The 19382-nt window shown below is 45.2% G+C and overlaps 1 protein-coding gene across 1 annotated transcript; it reads left to right on the forward strand.

Annotated features, from left to right (window-relative positions):
- The first annotated feature begins 5708 nt into the window (after positions 1–5708).
- Positions 5709–19382, forward strand: LOC119650901 (degenerin del-1-like). Its single transcript, XM_038054081.1, has 4 exons — positions 5709–5824; positions 5961–6099; positions 13215–13318; positions 19222–19382. The coding sequence occupies exons 1-4, from the start codon at positions 5734–5736 to the stop codon at positions 19380–19382; spliced, it is 495 nt and encodes a 164-aa protein (XP_037910009.1). The 5' UTR covers positions 5709–5733.

Raw genomic sequence — 19382 nt, forward strand, 5'->3', positions numbered from 1 at the left:
CTCAACTCAAAGAGATTCGTTTAACCTCAAGGATAATATCTCAAATTGTAGTGGAAAATATAATCTTAATTAGCTTTGGATACCAACCCGCCCTGTAGCCGATACTACCCTTAGTTACTGGAACTTCAGGGAAATAGCATTAGAACTAAATTGAAATAAGTGTTCGTTAATCACGTTTAATTTTGCAGGTTGATATGGGCGTGTATAATGATCCTGTCTATTTGCGTCGTCACTTACATAAACATTTTACTGGCAAACCGATTCAACAGCTCACCACTTCAGACCGTTATTGAAAATGTCCGGTACCCCGTCGAAAATATTTTATTTCCTGCGGTTACAATTTGCCCGGAAGCCCGTGTCGACTGGAGTAGACTAGAGGAAGCCAAAGAAAAATTCATTCCCAATGCCACTGAGGATGTGCAGGTATTATTCGGAAACTTTGTTCGTATCCAGGACCGCACTATCGAGAATATTTACTACGATGACCCAAAGTACTCAGTTGCTAAAAATGAGACATTTCAAGCTTTCAATTCCTTAAACATCAGGGAGGTGTTCGAATCCGTAAAAAACCCCTGCGAAAATATTTTAAAAGACGAATGCTGGTGGGGTCACAAAAGATTTAGGTGTTGCGACATTTTCGTACCACAAAAATCTGAACTTGGATTCTGCTATGCGTTCAATTCCTTAGTGAATGATCTTGGTTTAACCAAATGGGATGAAAATGAACCTGAATGGCCTGCAAGGACGGCAAAATATGGACCTGGAAGTGGACTTAGGATTCGTCATGTGGGCCTTGAGATGACTGTAAGAATATATGCTTGTCGGTTTCGCATGGGTTTCAATATTTTTCTTCTTTTATTTTAGATAATAATACATCATCCATATAGCTGGCCAATCAACGGATTTTTTTTTGACTCTGACACATCATCACAAATAGCCTTAAAGCCCAGGGTTTCATATGTGACGCCATCCACTAGCCGTTATGATCCTGTATCTCGTGGCTGCATTCTTCCTGTGAGTTTTCCGTAACTGGAAAATAACTTATCGTGATTACGCTTAATTAATTAATTTTAAACTTACTATAGTCAACAATTTATTTATTTATTTAATATTTATTTATTTAATATTTATTTATTTATTTAATTTAACGGACAACAAACAGAGAAAACTCCAATTAATTATTGTCCTCAGGAAGAGGAGAAAGCAAAAATCGTATCCTACGTTTAAAACTACTTAAAGTACACAAGTTCAAAGGACCAAGCTGTTCTGCGTTGTAATTTCGGCAAAACCTCGGAATGGGAGAATGAAAGTAGACTTCGAGCTCTGCGAAGGGCACGTTGAAAATGTCTGCGCAACGTGTGTTATAAGACGCAGGACGGCAGGGGATGTCGTCAGCGGCGGAGCAGTCCATCAGACCCAAGGAAAGTTTAAAAAATGCACATAGATCCAGATAGGATCTACGCTGTTGCTGGAAGGGAAGGTTCAGAAAGCGGAGGCGACAGAGGTAGTCCACACGAGGGAAGTTCTTCTTAAAGAAGAGGCAACGGTGAATTCGTGTTGCACATTTTCAAGGCCAAGGCAATCACAGTTACGGGAGGGACACCAGATCACGAAGCAATACTCGAGGGTATTCCTCACGATAGAATTGAAGAGAGCTAAAGAGGGTTGGATGGAGTCAAAATCAGAGGAGGAGCGAAGTATAAAGCCTGACAATTTGGCAGCTCGATTGATGACATCGAGGCAATGGGTGTCAAAGCGGAGCGTATTGTCGCAAGTGACTCCGAGGTCTTGAGTGGAATTTAAGCAGGATAAGGAATGCCCGTTAAGAGCGTAGGAGAAAGAAGTGGGTAAGGATTTTAGGGAGTAGCACATAGAGTGACACTTTCTGACGTTTAGCGCTAAATCATTATTCAAGCACCAACGAACCAGAATGTCCAGGTTAGATTGAAGGGAAACAAAGTCCATAGGCGACGATATAGCGAAAAACAGCTTAAGCTTAAGGTCGTCTGCATAGAGTAAACAGGGACAAGTAAGGAGGGGAGGAAGGTCGTTAATAAAAAATAAAAATAACAAGGGACCCAGAATAGATCCCTGTGTGACGCCAGAGGAGGGAGAGAAGGAACGGGAAGTGCAGCCGTCAAAAGAGATGCGGCAGGATCGGTTGGAAAGGTAAGAGGCAAGCCATAAAACAAGTGGTATGGAAACGTTTAGAGACGAGAGTTTGGATAGAAGCATCTTGTGATTTACAGTGTCGAAGGCTTTACCGAAGTCAGTGTAAAGGGTATGCACTTCTTGCCGTGAATTTAGACATTTGGCGACAAAGTTGGTAAAGTCAAGCAGGTTGGAGGTAGTGGACCTACGTTTAACGAAGCCATGTTGCTCTTTCACTATATGGTGGCCAAAGTGGGCGGACAACCAGTCGCCGCCATATCTTTCCAGGATTTTGGAACAGGAGGAGAGAAGGGAAATGGAACGGTAATTCTCCGCAAGCGTACGATTGCCACTTTTGTGTATGGGGATGATGAGAGCCTCTTTCCACAAGCCGGGAAAATGATTCTCTTCGAGACTTTTGTTGAAAATAAGAGATAGGGGAAGGGAGATGGACTTACCAGTTTTGAGCAAAAAGAGGTTTGGAAGACCATCGTAGCCAGTTCCGACATTGGCATCAAGTTTGCTAATACCTTATTAGCTCGACAAGGATAGGGGTAAAAGAAGGGGAATGGTAGCCAATGCGGGGCAGGCTACATCCACTATCGGGAGGGATTCGGAGCAAGGAGGGGGAACACAGACTGACGAAAAATCGCGGCAGAGCAAATCACAAGATAGTTGGGGGGAGTTAGCTGAGAAGCCAGAAAATTTAATGGACGGTGGGGATAACTGGGCAGGGCAGCGGGAGCAAATGTGGGACCAGAAAGGTTTCAGGTTTTCGCGCTTTAGTAAGTCTTTCACACTGGTCAAATATTTATTTCTACACTTATTAAGGGTTTGACCGAGGAACGTAGAGATTTGAAAAAAAATTAAGTCAGCATCGTTTCAAGAAGACGGGAACTTCTTCCTCGCAGTCTCTTTTTGACGTAGCTTCTTGTGAACTTCAGTGGTGAACCAGACGGGGTAAGAGCGTAAGCATTTAGGAGAGGAGGGAACGTAACAAGGAACAAGATCATATAAAATGGTATAGAAAGTATTGAGTGCTTGGTCACACGTGAGTGGAGAGAAGAGGGGGACCCAGTTAATTGACACCAGGGCTGAGTTCAGACTCAGGAAAAGACGATTTCGGTACGGAGCTATTAGGGCTCCTCCGCTAGATGTCTTGCCAAGCGCAGCGCAGTCTCTGTCACAACGAAAGACAGAGTAACCTTCGCGGAGCTCAGAATCTAAAATCTTGTCATTCAGCCAGGTTTCAGAAATGCGGATGACATGATGTTGGAGTGCTAAGGCAGAAAGTTTGAAATCCGACAGCTTGGTCCTTAGACCCCTTACATTTTGGTAAAAGAGTGCATAATGGTCGGAATTATTCAAGTTCGACGAGACAGACGGGCGGGCCGGAAATTTTCACGAAGCTTAGTCCTCTGATAAGGCTTAACGAAGACCCCCTTGTGGTCAAACGGAAGATTGGGCTTTAGCATCGAAGTTGTGGGTATATGTCATTTTGAAGGAAGCTACCACTCAATCAGGAGAGTCATCCTTCGTCAGCTTCACACATGAAAGAGGTGACAAAGTTGAGTTGGTTTTGCTTCTAATATAGGCCAAAATTTCGTCAGACGTGGTGGAGTACGCTAGCCTTGACACGAACAACTGTTTTGGCGGCGAGGCGACGTTCAATTGGGGGCCGCTCGGGTGACATGAGGTCGGAAAGGCCTGCGGTTCAGCGGTGGCAGTCGTCGATGATACTCAGGAGGAAGCGTGTGATGGGGTTAATGCAGCGACTGTAGGACAATCGCCAGAAGTGCGTAGCGCATCCGATGCTGAGTTGGGAACATGTCCCTCGGATGGAGGACGATTTTTCAATTGGCTAGCGGACGTCGTCGGGTTAATACAATCTTTTATAGACGCACTGCAATAGTGCGTGGCAGATAGAGACAGAGAATTAGTCAACCGGGGCGACCTAGGTATGGCGCCAGTATTGTTGGCCACAGTCGCCGGCAAGGTATAAGCAGAGCCAGTCAGCGGCATCTCAAGAGCTGAGGCTACCCTCGATGAAGCTGCAGCTGCGTGTGTTGATGCAGCAGCTGAATTGCATCAGATACCGTGGTACCGCAGCAGGCGTTCAGTGAAAATTTTTGCGCAAATATCTATAAACGCAGAGGGAATACCCAAACATTTGGCGTGGAAGGTTGCACCACAGTACCCATCGCAGTCTAAAAATTTGGCGAGAGGCCCACGTATCTTTGTGGACCGATTTTCACGCAGACCAAGTACTTTCAACAACCATTTCGTGTGACACCGCTAATTGGATAATCCGCAGCTCGTTATCATTTGTATTTTAATGTAAGCTATGGGAGCCAACGTCCCCAAATCCCCAAGTATGATTTTGATATCAAACTTGGGACAGGCTGCGAGGGTTCGTTCTACTGCCTCGTGCAAGGCATCCTTCTCCGACTTTGCAGTCTCCTCTGTAAGGGCGTGAACATTAATGAGGCTTATAATTCTAAATTTGCCCCGAAAGCGTAGAGTGCATAACCATCCGCTATGTTTTCAAAGCCGATAACATCAGGTTTAATTTTTTGGCTGACTAAGAAACCTACTCCGAGCACATGGTTTACTGGATGGCCGCCGTAATATACGGTGTAGCGACTCTTCTCCAGGAAACCAGTCTCTGTCCAACGCGTCTTCTGTAACGGTTTTACATCAGCCTTATATTGGGACAGGGTATCGGCTAGCTGCTCGTCAGCTTCATCTCTGTACAGGGAGCGCACGTTCCATGAGAAAATGCGCAAATCGTTATTACTTTGTCGTTGCCGGGTTCGTCGTTGTATTATCCATCCAGTCCTAGGCTCCTGTTGTCGCTTCGTAACAATTTGTTTTCCGCGTAGGGGTGTCAGCCCTACCCAACCCTCAACATGGAGGACCAGTTGGTACAATTTGTCCCGTTTTTAGGCGCGGGAGACTCGCCTTCATCCTTCTTCGTCAGCAGAAAGAGCTCCCAGCGATCACGGTGTTGGTTCTACAGCCGTTTCCCAGGTTTTATGTTCCATCGTGAGCACCAATCCACATTACGCCTTGGGACCTATACTACCCTTTGGCCACCTATCATCTAATGATTTCTGATATTGTTTGACCATAATAGGCCAGTACTCAAGATGGCCAGCAGCAGTTTTTTATTCGAGTTGAATCGAGTTGAGTTTGAATTTGGTTTGTATTTAGAAATACATCCTCCGCTCCCTATAAAACGTTTGACGAGTTTCCCCTGCCCTGGTACGAAACCATGAAGATTTCTTCGCTTTTTGCTTTATTTTTTAGAGATTTCTCAGTTGCTTAAGGCTTTCTTTCGGAGTAATTGTTTAGCCAGTTTCATATATTCATTTTATCCCCCACTAACTGAGGTGTACTTTTTGCATGCATTGTCTATAATAACAAGGACGATCTTGCCGACCCGAAATATTTGAACTTACCCGGACTGCAATACTCGAAGAATAATTGCCTCTCGGAATGCCGACAAGCTTACTTCGTGGAAAAATGCAATTGCACCTTGGAAACTTTTTTCCCGATCGGTTTGTCATTCAACCCTTTGCAATGACGTCCTTAATAATCTTGCTTGTTTCTCATACAGGAAATTATAAGCCATGCATTTCTACGGATGTACGTGGTTGGTTTGAAAAGACTGGTAAGTTGAGCTCAGGACAAAAGATCGGTGGGAGGGACTGAAACATAGTGAAGCAAAGCCAGAGCGTCAACTTTCATCAGTTCGTTCCAGGTTTCTTTAATTCCGTCATTAAAAATAATTCCATCTACCATTTCAGCATTTTTCCGTGTGTTTTTCACTATTCGCGATGACTACTTCAGACCTGATATTGCAATTCGCGAAGAGCAGTGTGCCTGTATGCCAGAATGTGACAGGTTGGAGTATGGTGAGGAATTCTCTCCACTGGATTTGGTTAAGTAAATGTCGATTTATTATTTAGTGTATAAGTCTCGTTTATATCAACAATCCTTGATTGGCATCTCAATCTAGGACAATGTTAAATTCATTCCCAAAAGTCAGTTGACATCGCTATGATGATTTTACCTTGGTTATAGCTTGTAGCGGTACTTAGGACGGTATGTTTGTCTAAGAGTTATGGCCGATGTTGGAGGGTTCGAGCGAGTTCTATTAGTCATCGTGGGTCGGCAGAGAGCATATTTTTGTGATAGACTCTTTCAACATGCTTTCTCTAGTCCGTTTAGTTACTACTTTGGTTAGACCACATTCCCCTGAACAGACCGTCAGGATCTGACCCAATGGTACTAGCTCGTCTGGTTAAACGGTTTCAGTCTAACTGAACCATTTAGCTGATCGTTGCAGCTGTGTTAGATACTCTAGGCTCCATCGTTCAAACACCTGCTGTTTTAATTTTTCGACAAGCTGCCGCTTTCTGCTCACGTTATCCTCCGCAGTTCTATCAGGTAGTTCGAATGGGTTTTCCCCAATGAGGAGATATCCTCGAGGTATCCATCCAGGCACTCTCCATATTTGCGGAGCAGAAAAGGAGGCTATTCGCCTGGGGTTCCTCCTCTTTCATAATCACCCTGTCCTCGGGTTTTGATGGCGAAAAGATTGGACGAGCTTCTCCTTATCCAAGAATGTGTGCGACGGTTTACTTGGGATCTCGCCTTATGGGACTTTGAGCTTTACGGCTACCCTCGCTGATCTTAACGAGACACGAACGGAGAATGTCCTTAGTTCTCGCATACGACAACATGGAGTATGCTCGATGATCATCTGTGAATGGCTGACCTAGACACTGGTTCACACATCCGGCACCAGTTTTCCACTAACGGAATTATCATCCGCAAGCGCTGCCCGTTTGTGGCTCCTGGCCGCACAGCTAAAGGATTCTACAGTTCGTAACTCGTCGACCGGCTGTTGCTGATACTTATTTGCAGAGGTTGCTTGGACTCCAGGGCCTTACACACTCTGCTTGATCGATTGAGTTTAAATATGGTGGGCTAAGGCTTCTGCTCGTTTCCCAGGAGTTTGTTGTTATATTTTGGTATTTAGCAAGGTTCTTTTCATCCCGCTCGTCGACAGTACGACAGTACCGTCCTCCTTATTCTTCAGAATCTCGCTTTTAGTATGTATGGCTTTCTGGTACTGTCTCTTGAGCGGGAGTCCAGTCGGCCTCCGCGCTAGTCAGCCCTTGTTTTGAGAAGGACCCCCAACGTCGACTCTCTATATCGAGCCCGACGACACCTTGCTCCCGGAACTCCGGGAACGCTTTCAGCGTTGCTATACTAAAGCCGGCACCAACCCTCTCGCAGCCCAAGGAGGACGGCTCCCAGGATGCTGCTTCGGCTTATCTTTCCATCAGATCGGCTTGCCCTGCCTGCCTAAGCTCAGCCCGACCCAACTCACTCTTGGTCCGTGCGAAAACGGTTACCAGCGGCCACTACAAGGAAATCGTGTGAGAACTTGCCAAATTATGTGTGTACAAACCAATGGGTGTCCACCATGAAAAATGAGATGACGGTAGTGTTCAATGATTAAACTCGCGATATTCCCGCGACGCAAAATTTTTTCCCTGGGGATGTTCATGAATCCTTCCGCCCACTCTGAGCAACTGTTCCGAATCCATTAATGGAGCTGATCTTACCAGACTACTCGATTTTGATAATTGCCGGTTATTCTCGCGAAACTTGATCCCCACCGGGAATACTTCCTGCTGAGCTAAAAAAAGACGAATGGTTCCTGTCTTAACTCCTTAGAAGTTAGGAAGGTTCTGGCGGATTCCTTATCCATATCCGGTATTAGGTATCCACTCGAAAGAATCTTTGGTTGGATGAGAATTTTTCCAAAACACCATGACTCGCAGCGGGCAATAGAGCCTTTGTTCATGGATCCGCACCCACGATTTCGCAGTCAGCCAGATCCTATGACGTCTCTTCGGGACATAGCCCGCGACCTACGTAGCACTCGATAGAAAATCACTGTTGATGGCCGCCCATTGCTCGTTGATATTCTCAAGCAGGTATCTGCCGATATTGAATTTGGAGGACTGGGGTTTTCCAACCCTGCGAGAAGTGGTGAACGCAACACGCAAGCAAGGTCGATCCTTTTCGAACCAATATTGGCGCTTCTTTTGTTGCGCGCATCCAGAAGACAACTTTCAAATCTACTGGTGATCGCAAAGTAGTCAATGTAGGTTCGTGCGGTGACGGTGAATTGTAACCCAACTGACCTTATGGTAGGCTCTGTGGTCGAATAATGTACCACCAATGACGAAACTTTGAAAGCTGCAAAAATCCGGAAACCTTCCACCGTTACCGTTTTGGTCGCCAAGACCGCGTTTCCCCATCATATACAGCATTCAGATCACCCAGCACTCAGCAGAATGCCACCTTTGGAAAGCCATTCCTAAAGTACATGAAATTGCTCATAGAAAGCTTCCATATCCACTATATTGGAAGTCTCCGTTGGTGCATATCGCACTGTACAATTGGGATACTCCTCCGCAAGGACCAGAATCTTGCAGTTACAAATCTGTCAGAAAGCGGCTCCCAGGTCAAGAGAGCACACCTTTCGATAGCCATTAACTCCCCGACACAGGATTCGCGGTTACTACCGCTTGGCTTTCCAAAGCATAGGGGCACATTGACGAAGGAGGGAGAGGAATACTCTCCCTGTGTCCGCCATCTAATTTCACTTAGACCCAGGATGTGTGCTTCTATCATTGTTATTTTCACTCGAGATGGAGAAAGCAAACCTTCTGACGACCCTCGATACTGTTGTCGACTAGTCTGCGGACGCAACGTCAGTGTGAAGGCCGAAACTGTCTTCCTTACACGCGAAAAAGTAGATCGCAAATGTATGCCGTCGCTCAGGATGCTACAGCTGTCCGTCTGATGTGCCTAACCCCAACACCTCTTAATGTAAGCCCGCGAGGCTACCAAGTACTAGCCAAAAAGATCACTGCAGCTCCATAGGTGACATATAGCTAGCTGTTGCTTCCTATTAACTCCTTCTAACTTGCCCTATGACTCCGAGCAGCATACAATGGGCATGTTAGCTTTATTATTGTCTTTAATGACCTTGGGTTGGCACAAAATACCTCGCTGAGACGATCCGAGCTCATCGTCGATGGGCTCGAAATAGCTTGGCGAACATGAAAACTGCTATTCGGGGTACCAAATATCTTCCTTCACCGCCTGTGCGGGGAACTACAGTAAGGTGAAGTAGCCCGTATTCATTCGGTCCAACTACCTTACTTACCACCCCCAATACATTTCCGCGGCCATCGATCGTTACTAGAATCCTAGTGTACTTCTTACCCAGCTCGTTTTAACAAGGCAGAGCTTGAAGTTTTGCCTAAACCTGCTGCCCATTTCATTGAGTTTAGTTTCCGGCAAAATTCTTCCAGCCGATCCGAGGCCGATGAATAATATGCCTTTACCCACGCGTTCAGTAGGACATCCTATCCAGTGGTTGTTTGGAGCACCACCAGCTGGTCGCCCCTAAGTTAATCGATGTCGCGGTATACCTCGTCATTAGAATCTTACCCAGTAAATCCCTCTTTTGTTTGCCTTGCTACCGGGACTTAGAGTATATGCCCCCATGACTACATGATAAATGTCTCAACGGAGCATCGCAATGTAAGGATGAGGCAATCTTGAGGTTTCTCTGCAAATTTCCCTCGTCGGCTCTACCACAGCTGTCATCCCCTGACCCTGACAACTCCTTGTCGACGTTCATTGGTTAATGTGAGCCTAGCTCTGGCAATGTGGTAGTTGTGGCGTGCATCCGAAGCCAGCATTGAAGCGGTATTAGTAGACTGCGTTGCCCCCAACGAGCGGTAATCCGTCCGTGAGCTCCAGGATAAGCTGACCTGTGCTATCTGATCCTGGCAGTACTCCCGCTATAGCGAAGAACTAGAAAAAGCTAGGGTGCGGCCACCATGATCCGCACCCTACAGATAAATATGCACTGGGGCAGGTATCGCTGCCATCTGTATCCTGGACGGCACCCACATTAGTGCTCTTGCACAAGACTAAGGGCTGGATCCGGTGTTTAAACGTAACGTTTTCAGTTCAACGCAGGCTTGATGGTCTGGAAGAAGCTATTTTAGGCACAGAAGGGTGGATACGGATCGGGGGTGACTTCAATGACATAGCACTTGAATGAGACATGCCTCACCCAAACTGCAGAGGGGGATGAATTCTTAAAATGGCGGCGAGAACAGTATTTGTAGTTTCAAAGACCAAGTCCACCTCAACTTTCCGACAGCCAGGCAGCGGGGGAAGAATTTCGTGTGGGAATTACTGATATCGCTGAACCCGGTGGACAGGTGGCAGGTTCTGGAAGACTTCTCATCAAGTGACCATCAATATATCGCCCTTAAAACTGGACACAAACTTTCGGTGTGCACCAGCCCTGCGCTTTTTTTGCGCGTGGAACGTTACAAAGATCCATACCAGGAGGTTTGTCGAAACTCTTGGAACAGGTAAGGCCTGGCACTCCTGGGGGTGATGACGCTGCAACTAACACTTTCGTAAGTTCAGTTACGAACCTAATGGCAACGGCCTACGGAGCTTCCATGCTCTGGAAGGCATCAAGATGTGACAAATTTTCTATGTATTGGTGGACGGCGAAGGAGTGTCACAAACTCTGCCATTTAACACAACATCTAAACGACGGGGAACAATTATATACCATAATGGCAGAGTACAGATCATCCAAAAGGAGGCTCTTATTCGCAATAAACAGGAGCAAAACTCGCTGCTGGCAGGGCCTGGTCGACGAGGTGAATGCGGACCCGTGGATACTTGTTTACAAACTGGCAATCCGAAAAATACGAAAAAAATCAGCCTCTGCGGAAACCCTGTCCTTGACCACTATTTCCTGCACATATCAGATGATGACGAAAGTATAAAGTGCCTCGCGAACCGTCCAATTTTCTCAATAGAAAAGTTGGAAGAGACAGCCCTCTCTATTAAAAACAAGAATGCGCCAGGACCCTATGGTATCCCGGACATTTGTTTGATTAAAAGTCTCGTCCCCTGCTTGTTTCCTGCGTCACTTTATAAATTGTAGACATAAAAGTCTCTCCTCAACCTGTTCGCTGCAAGCGGGAAACTCGCTTCCCCATACTTAGTAAGCTGACAGATAGGAATGAAACAGAGGCTTCTCCAAAGGAATAATCCCAATCGAGGCACCTTTCCAACTACTTAAAGCAAGCGAAAGTTTGGTTTCTAAAATTTCTCAGAGGTGCAATTGCAGGGTCATCCTTAAACAGTAATGTTACTACACATCTACCGTCTGCTTGGGGACCAGTGAACTCTGGTAGCTAACTCCACATTCAGCCATTGAGGGGGTGTCCTCCATTGTATTATAAAACCTGCCCTTCTTGCGAAGCGACGCCTTGCCAGACAGGAGCCAGCATAGTTTCCCTTTCTTCGGTCTGCCCTTCCTGAAACCTTGTCAAATAATTTCTTGGAAGACTTTCGCTCCTAGAATCAGGTCGATTCCTGATTTGACATTGGGGATTCGCCAACTGGGCACTAGAGTAGTCAATGAGTCCATTACGTAAGCTTCCACCATTAGATTGCAATTGGATTAGAAGATCGGCGATATGAATGGGCGTGTACACCGCGAATTTCGCAAATTGAGCCAAGCAACTTGTTAACAGCTTTCTGTGAGATAAAGGATGTCTGAGCGCCCAGAAGCGTGGATCTTTCATCAGACTTACAAGAGCTGTAGCTAATAGAAGCCCGGAAATTTTACGATCCTTAGTCATTTTCGCATTCACGTTCATCTTGAAGTGGATAGTGCGTGAGAGTTTTGGTTGCACTAAAGGCAATGTGTTCAGCTGTTGCATTTTCTGGTGTGACAATTTTGCACAATATCTCCTTTTTGATGAAACGAAACCTATCCTCAATTGAAAGCTTCTAAAAACATCGCAGGCAAATGTTCCCCTTTGCAGCAGCAGCAGGTTTCCGTAAAGGTTTTGTCAAAGCAACAAAAGATTTGCACTTAAGAGGGTGGATCCTTGGAAGCTGTGATTTGTTTGCTACCAGTAGCTGGTGCCTTACGCATAGTCTGCAGACGATGCGGATTAGTATTTGACTTCAATTCTGAGTTGCGAACCCCAGGTTGCATAGCTTGACTGTTGCGGATTGCAGTGTACATCGACATCAAGTCGTCCGTAATCCAGCTTCTTGGTGTCAATGATTGCTCTCATATTCAACTCCTGCTGGTTGGGTGTTCCCAAATCGATCCCCCTCGTAGTTTACCCTGTTGATATGAAGGTGAGCTACCACGTCCTTCGTAGCCCCTTCTTTGAATATTGCTTAAAAATGACCGCGATTCGATAAATTGCCTCGACTCACTACTGTGGCCTCTTGGTAGGCCAAGGCTTTTACGCCGGCGCTATTTGAATACCCTTTGCCGAAGACATCAACCTAAACGTCCCCGCCGTAAAGCAGGGCGTACCGTATTACGTTCACAAGAAGGCGTCTCCTAGTAAATGCAGGGCTCCCCACATTCGACCGACTCCAAAAGCCTTTTCCACTGCTGCTTTGATTTTCTCAAAAAAGCTAATCTTCCAGCGATAACCCAAGGTACTTGACGGTTGATTCTGACCTACGATCAACTCGCTGATCTATATGGGGTGGGGCGGTGGGGATTCTCTTTTTGATGGAAGATGACTCCTTCCATCTATCCGTTCACTCACTTTACGGTGTTCAGCAGTGCATATGCAACAACGGCCAGGCGCAACTCTTCTGGCACGTCGAGTCTTAACAGACTATCGTAGACAGCGTTCCAGAGGTCCAGCCCTAGGATGGATTTCTGGATACCCCGCCATTATCTCTATCCTTCTCTGGCTCTCTGGCGCCTCATAGACCAGGAAGCCGTCTTTCAAATAATTTCTCAATAAGATTGAAGATTGTGGTCCTTGCCGGATTCCACTGGAAGATTTGTCATCTTTGGGAAACTAAATCCTACATTTGGATGCTTCATAAACTAATTTATAAACTTTTGTAAGCATTGTTACCGTTTTAACATAACAGTCGTCTTTCAATAGTGATAATTCGATGGAAGGAGGACTAGTCGTGGATATTTACTATCAACATGGAACTATGATCAAATATAGAACTGAAGCTGTCTATGAATGGCTGGATCTTTTAGGTAAGATACTTAGATAAAATAAGCACAACTTTTGATTCGAATTTTCAATTAAAGTTTGCGTCAGAAGATGATCTAAACACCACAGATTTGTGACAGAGACGCAGGTAAAATTAAATAGTTCCTCCTTATTCATCAGCCCATATACTTCCATTCCTGTCGATGAGCGCACCGGCTAAAACAAACAGAAAGCATCTTATCAATAAAGATAAATAAAAAAAAATGAGAAATGTGTTTCCGATCCCTCCAGGTTCTTCCGAAAAGCTTATATCCTCATCAACTGTTCAGCAAAATGCAGCTTAAAACCCACTCCTCGGTCATTCTGGTAGAGTGAATTCCGCTACGAAGAAGGAACTAACATCGAGCAACGTCAAGTTCGATACAACAGTCGTCAAATTCTGAAGGAAGGCTTTCTTCAAAAACAAATAGTGTAGCTTCGTACTCGACAACAAAAGAAACTAAAACTGCCAAAGCTCTATCGCAATGGGAAGAACCATATCGAGTTATCAAAAGAATAAAAATTAATCGTTTATCCGATGCAACGGAACGGAACAAAAGGCCGAAATTGGGAGTAGTATTCCTAGAAAGGCTTCAAAATGGCAGAAGTACTGATGCAATATCGTTTAAACCTGACATCTGGCCTAAGTATTCTCCCAAATACCTGAATCAGGGCATTTGTGAGGTTTCATCACCGTCTTCACAGAATCTAAGGACAGTGTCCGTATATATCCCTAGTTTACAGGTGATAGTTTAGCCTGCTGTGACCAATGATTATTCCCACTATGATCCGAAGACTCTTCTTTTTGAATTCTAAAGAATTTTTTGAACACTTGGAATCATTCCCCCCCCCCCTCCCTGCGCATCCTGGAGTGTTCCATTCCTGGTAAGTATGCCCAGTGAAGTTTTCTTTGTCATTCTTCTTCATTTTTCAATGTCGTAGTCATGAACCCATTTCCAGCTCCACAGAATAACTTTGGCCCATATAGCTGCTAAGTTACTCCTTTCCTGGCCAGCTCATTCACTGCTTCATTGCCTCCTAACTCAATGAGGTCTAGAACCCAGAGTATCCTGACCTTACGGAGCGAGCCGACCATATTCAGTCTGTGAAGGCATTCTCATACCTGGTAGGACCTAAGTGCCTTAAAAGTCGCTTGGCTGTCAATTGGGCTAGCGATGTTCTGGCCCCTATAGTTCCTTGCGAGATTAAAGAAGGTACAACTGTCTATGGCTATATGCTGGAATGCTAACTCAATGGTCCAACATGCATTTTCTTTAAACCAATGACTCAATGCCTGTTCCTTCAAGTAACTAGTTGCTGATTTAAGCCAAATGCCAATGACAAACTCCTCCAGTTTGCCATGTTGCTCCAAGGTGTTTTAAACTTTTTTGTCGAAGTGGAACCTCGTTGTCGTTTATCCCTTGGTGTCAATAATTCGGGATGCCTTCTAGAAAGAATGTCAATCTTCCTTCGATTCAAGCAGGTCCCTGCCCCACTATTATTCGCGGACACTCTCGAGATCGCCCTCCTTGCCTACATTTGTACGTGCAGATGGAGAGGAGTCAATCCCAAAAGGACCTCTAGGGATGCCGGCGAGCAGGTTCTCATTGCCCCACTGATACATACACAAGTAGATCTTTGAAGTTATTGTAACTCCCTGACATTTGTGCTGAGTTCCGCTCTTTCTGCCCAGATTTCCACCCTATTTTTTCCCTGCTGTGGATCTGCAAGTCATCAGAGCCCTTATGGGTTTCCGACCTAGTAAATGGTACCATATTTATACTTTTTTCATCAATTACTAGTGATTCGCAGTTCGGTTTGAATTCCATCATAAGAAGTATCCTCATATTTGACCCTACAGATTAAAACAATATCATCAGCGTAACCCAGGACATGTGTTCCAGTGTTTATTAACTCCTCCTCGTCCACTACCATCCTCCACGTTAATGGTGATAATACCCCATCTTGTGGACAACCTTGAGCAGTGTTCATGACAGTAGAATTTGTACCTGTTGATACTTCTATTTGCCTACTCTCTATCAATCTGCTCATTCGGAATTCCAGAGTGTTTCCTACTCCCTGGCGGATTAGAGCACCTTATATCTCCGCGTGCGATGTCTTATCGAACGCTCCTTCAATACCCAGAAACGCATACAGTGCTATTCCCTTCGTTTCTGCGGCATCCCGTGATACATCCGTCAGCTAATACAGAGCAGTTTCAGCTGACCGTCGTTTCCGATAAAAGTGCTGACAAGGATGTAGAAGATTCCGTATTAGAACATTAGTTCTAACATAAATCCCTGTGACCTTCCCCACCGTCTAAAGTACGGATAGCAGGTAAATTAGTCTGAAAAATTCAAGGTGAAAAGGATCCTTTCTACCAGCTTTCGGAATAAGACCACTATTGCCCATCTACATGCCCTTGGTATATATCTCAAGGTTATGTTGCCCCTTACCACTATTAGGAGAGATCTCTCTGGAGTAGTGCTAGGAAAATACCATCTACTCGATGTGAGTTCAGTAGCTTAAAGGTTTCCACTGCTCATCGTACTCTAGCTTCCGAGCATACCTCTTCCCCTAGTTTCCAATTAATTTTTTCTCCCCTCTGCCCGTTGTTGGGGGTCAAGTTGCATGCTATTGCCTTCCGCCATGGAGTAGGGTCCCGGAAAATGAGTTCCAAGCATCAAATATATCCTGCCCTTCTCATTTTCAGTAAATATCACATCTTCCTTCTTCAGACAGACAGAAGATATCGCCTTGTCTTTGGTTATAGCTTTATATAGCCGTTGCTACACGCCGTCAGTGCCCTTTTGTACCTCTGTAAAACCCCTGTTTTTTTCTTCCGGTTGAAGAGTGTTTGCACCTCCTTTCTCATTTTCGCAAGATTCCTGCTCCACCATGGTACCTCCCTTGATGACTGGACGGTCTTAGCCGGACATCTGGCCTCATTTACAGTAATGGCGACTCTGTTCAGGCCTTGCATCACTGTTTCTAGGTATATTTCACTGCTGAGGTCACTGCTTACCTGTTATGGTGTCACTCAGGTGACTTGTGTAGGAGTCCTAGTCGCTAGAGTTATGTCTAATAACTCTTGTTTGGAACTCCAGAATGCACTCATCTTTTCGATTATTGGCATCGCAGCGGGGAAGAAGTGGTAGCGCCTTCCTCCCGCAGAACTTCACCAGCCTAACGACTAATTCCGATGGGATGCGGGTGTCGTCTTCTAATGCCATAACTGCCTCTTGAGTTCTTCTTCTCCAGTTAAAAACTCTGAAAGACATATGTATGTTAAGTTTCTTTTGAGAATGAATCAAACTCTTGATTTTTCAAAAGAGGAGTTCCGGATTACCTTCATACTTCCTCAGACCGCGAATAAGTCCGCGGTACACCCGGGGTTCTTAAGCCAGCACTATTCCAATTTAATCCTTGGAAGTTACCCTTGCAATTACCGCAGATGCAGCTTCTGCATGGTGGAGGTTTACCTGGGCTATTTTAGTGCTAGCCGTCAGATCCGTTAGTGGTTGAAGCCCTTCTCCAATGTTGAAACATTACTCTCCTCCCCATCTGACATGCCATGCCACCTAGATCAAGATCACCCAGCTTCTCCTCTTCTGTGGGCAACAGATCTACTTCCCTCTTAGGTCCTGCCCTTTCAGCGATCCCTTCGGGGCCCTCGGTAGACTTTCCACCCGATGTATCCTCCCAAGTATCCTTCCTTGGTTTCTCCCTGTGAGCGTGCGCAGATATGCTTCCAAAACTGAAATTGATGAAGCAATTACAATATTTAATTGCCCCCAGGGATCGATTCTCTTCCCTTGTTTTGAGGAGGGCCCTCCTCCTTGCTTCTACAAACTCGCAATAACCGTGGGAGGATGTGGGAGTGATGAGAAGGCGTAGAACCTTCTCCGTCCCAATCGTTTCGGCTTTGGCAAGGTAGACCAGCACATGTCATTAGTTCCGTTCCCTTCTATCCTGGCAGTTTAGAAACCATAGTCCTAAGCCAGTCCCCCCATGTCTTCCGTCAAACAGTTTACCAGTGTAAGACCTCCTCGAAAGCGTATGCCGGTCAACACGAGCTCCATTCTTCACACATCTCCACGACGACGAGATCCTGAATTATTTCCTGCTCCTCACGAGAAAGTGTTTCCTCCGGAAATACTTTCAGCAGTATGAACAGTCGAATGCTCTTTACCGCATTAATATAGTTAGCGATGAGTCCCCTGTCTTCACTCCTAACCGCCCCAAGATTTCCACACTCTGGGGCCCGGGTTGATGTCTCTTGGTAGCATTTTCCACTTGCAGGCTGATTTCCGCTGCTTCTCGCTTTTTGGCTCTGATGCTGAAGGCTTAGTTCTGTCCTGAGCTTTCTTCAGGGCCTGTTCCGGATTTGGGGTGATCCTACAGATAGCGCAGATACCATTTAGCACCTACGCCACTGAGACTTGTCTTCTTCCTAGCATCTAATGTGGTGGCTTTAGACTTACTTTTGCTCGTCGGCTTTCGCAGTAAGCTCATGTTCACCTTGGCTCCACAGCCTGACCTTCCAACTTCAGCCTCTTTGGACGTGGGCACTTGGCGCTCAGTGTTACGGAAATGTTCCTCTCCCTGATGGGCTAGTTTGTGTGCAGTACATGGCTCCGCTTGTTTGTTTTTAGTTCTATTTGTGTTCATTTGTGTACTCGTATAATTTCGACGAATATGCGGGTTAGAAGGTCCAGTACGGTAATTTTAGGCTCCGTTCGAATACAATACGGATTACCTCCTGCAAACTAGTCAATGGGCATAGTCCGCATGACACCCTGGATTAGGGAAGGTGATTTTCGACGGTAACTAAGAACAAGAATAAAATAACTAAGGGTGAATTTCGTAGTACCATACTCCATTACCGTTGAATCACCTAAAATTGGAATTTTACCGCAGAAGCTGAACCCGCAGACCCACGACAAGATCATATAACTTCCGCAAAACAACTAATGACAAGTCGGTGTTTGGTGAACTTTTCTAGCAACAAAAATTTGATTACAAGCTTAATGTGCTTCCCACATCGATAGACTCCCAAACAGATATGCTCCTCACCGGCATCGGGACATTCACAAATGATCGTGTACTAACAATCATCACCATGACTGTGCAGATTGCCAGTCTCTAGGCCCCGCCCCAGTACAATTGATGTCGAAACTAAGACCAACATGGGGAAGTACTTGCCGAAACCTTTCGGCTAATATCACACATTGTCATAGTCAGTGAAAAAAATCTCCTCCCCTTTGGCATGTATGTAGTTCTCAAACTCAACGGAATTTCACGTATAGCCGTTTCTGAGACATGACAGACATAGCAGACAAAGTGGTGGATGGACAGACAGAAGGCAGTAAACAAATTTTAGTAAGGTTTTGTTTTCCATAAAAACTCAAAAATTATCACCCTTTGTTTCACACCATTGGTCGCCTTCATTCCATCCGGTTAGGATTCGATCATCTGGTACGAAGAAACCAGACCAATCATTAAAATTTGCGACTCTCGCTTGCGATATAAAGAAAAAACAAAATGCATTCGCCGGCACGCGAGCAGTACAAACCACGTTTGTTAGTATAACAACCTTAAATGCATAAATGTTTCTCTATTGCCTGCATCGACCCGCTAGGCAAAAGGCATTTTTTTCCCTTTAGCATTCAAAATGACATAGCATTGAAATGTTTATCACAAGAAACAGAAAGGTTTTCAAAAGTGATAATCTGCGGATTCTACAGTGCAATTAGATCCCCGCGACCCGCTCGAGTAAACCCGACTGAGGACCAACATTTAGCGCGACTAGTACCAACATAAGACTTGAATGTTTTGAGTAATATTTTAGCCTAATTGATATTTTGACCGGTTCATGTTTATTTATTATTCTTTGATTTCATTTCAGTGGCTTTTGGTGGTATCGGAGGACTGCTTATGGGGGCGTCAATCCTCAGTGGAGTTGAGCTGATCTATTACTTCACCATCGGGGTTTTTGTATATTTAAGAGACCAAGTTGGAAGAATGAAAACTTCTGAAGTAAAACTATTGTCGGGACGTTCTCCATGA

This window comes from Hermetia illucens, chromosome 3 (assembly GCF_905115235.1).
Source record: "Hermetia illucens chromosome 3, iHerIll2.2.curated.20191125, whole genome shotgun sequence".
Taxonomy (NCBI): domain Eukaryota; kingdom Metazoa; phylum Arthropoda; class Insecta; order Diptera; family Stratiomyidae; genus Hermetia; species Hermetia illucens.

Coding starts and splice junctions, on each gene's coding strand:
- LOC119650901 (XM_038054081.1), top strand. CDS start 5,734: ATGACGTCCTTAATAATCTTGCTTGTTTCTCATACAGGAAATTATAAG. Junction 5,825..5,960: donor TGGTTGGTTTGAAAAGACTG/GTAAGTTGAGCT, acceptor CTACCATTTCAG/CATTTTTCCGTGTGTTTTTC. Junction 13,319..19,221: donor TGAATGGCTGGATCTTTTAG/GTAAGATACTTA, acceptor ATTTCATTTCAG/TGGCTTTTGGTGGTATCGGA.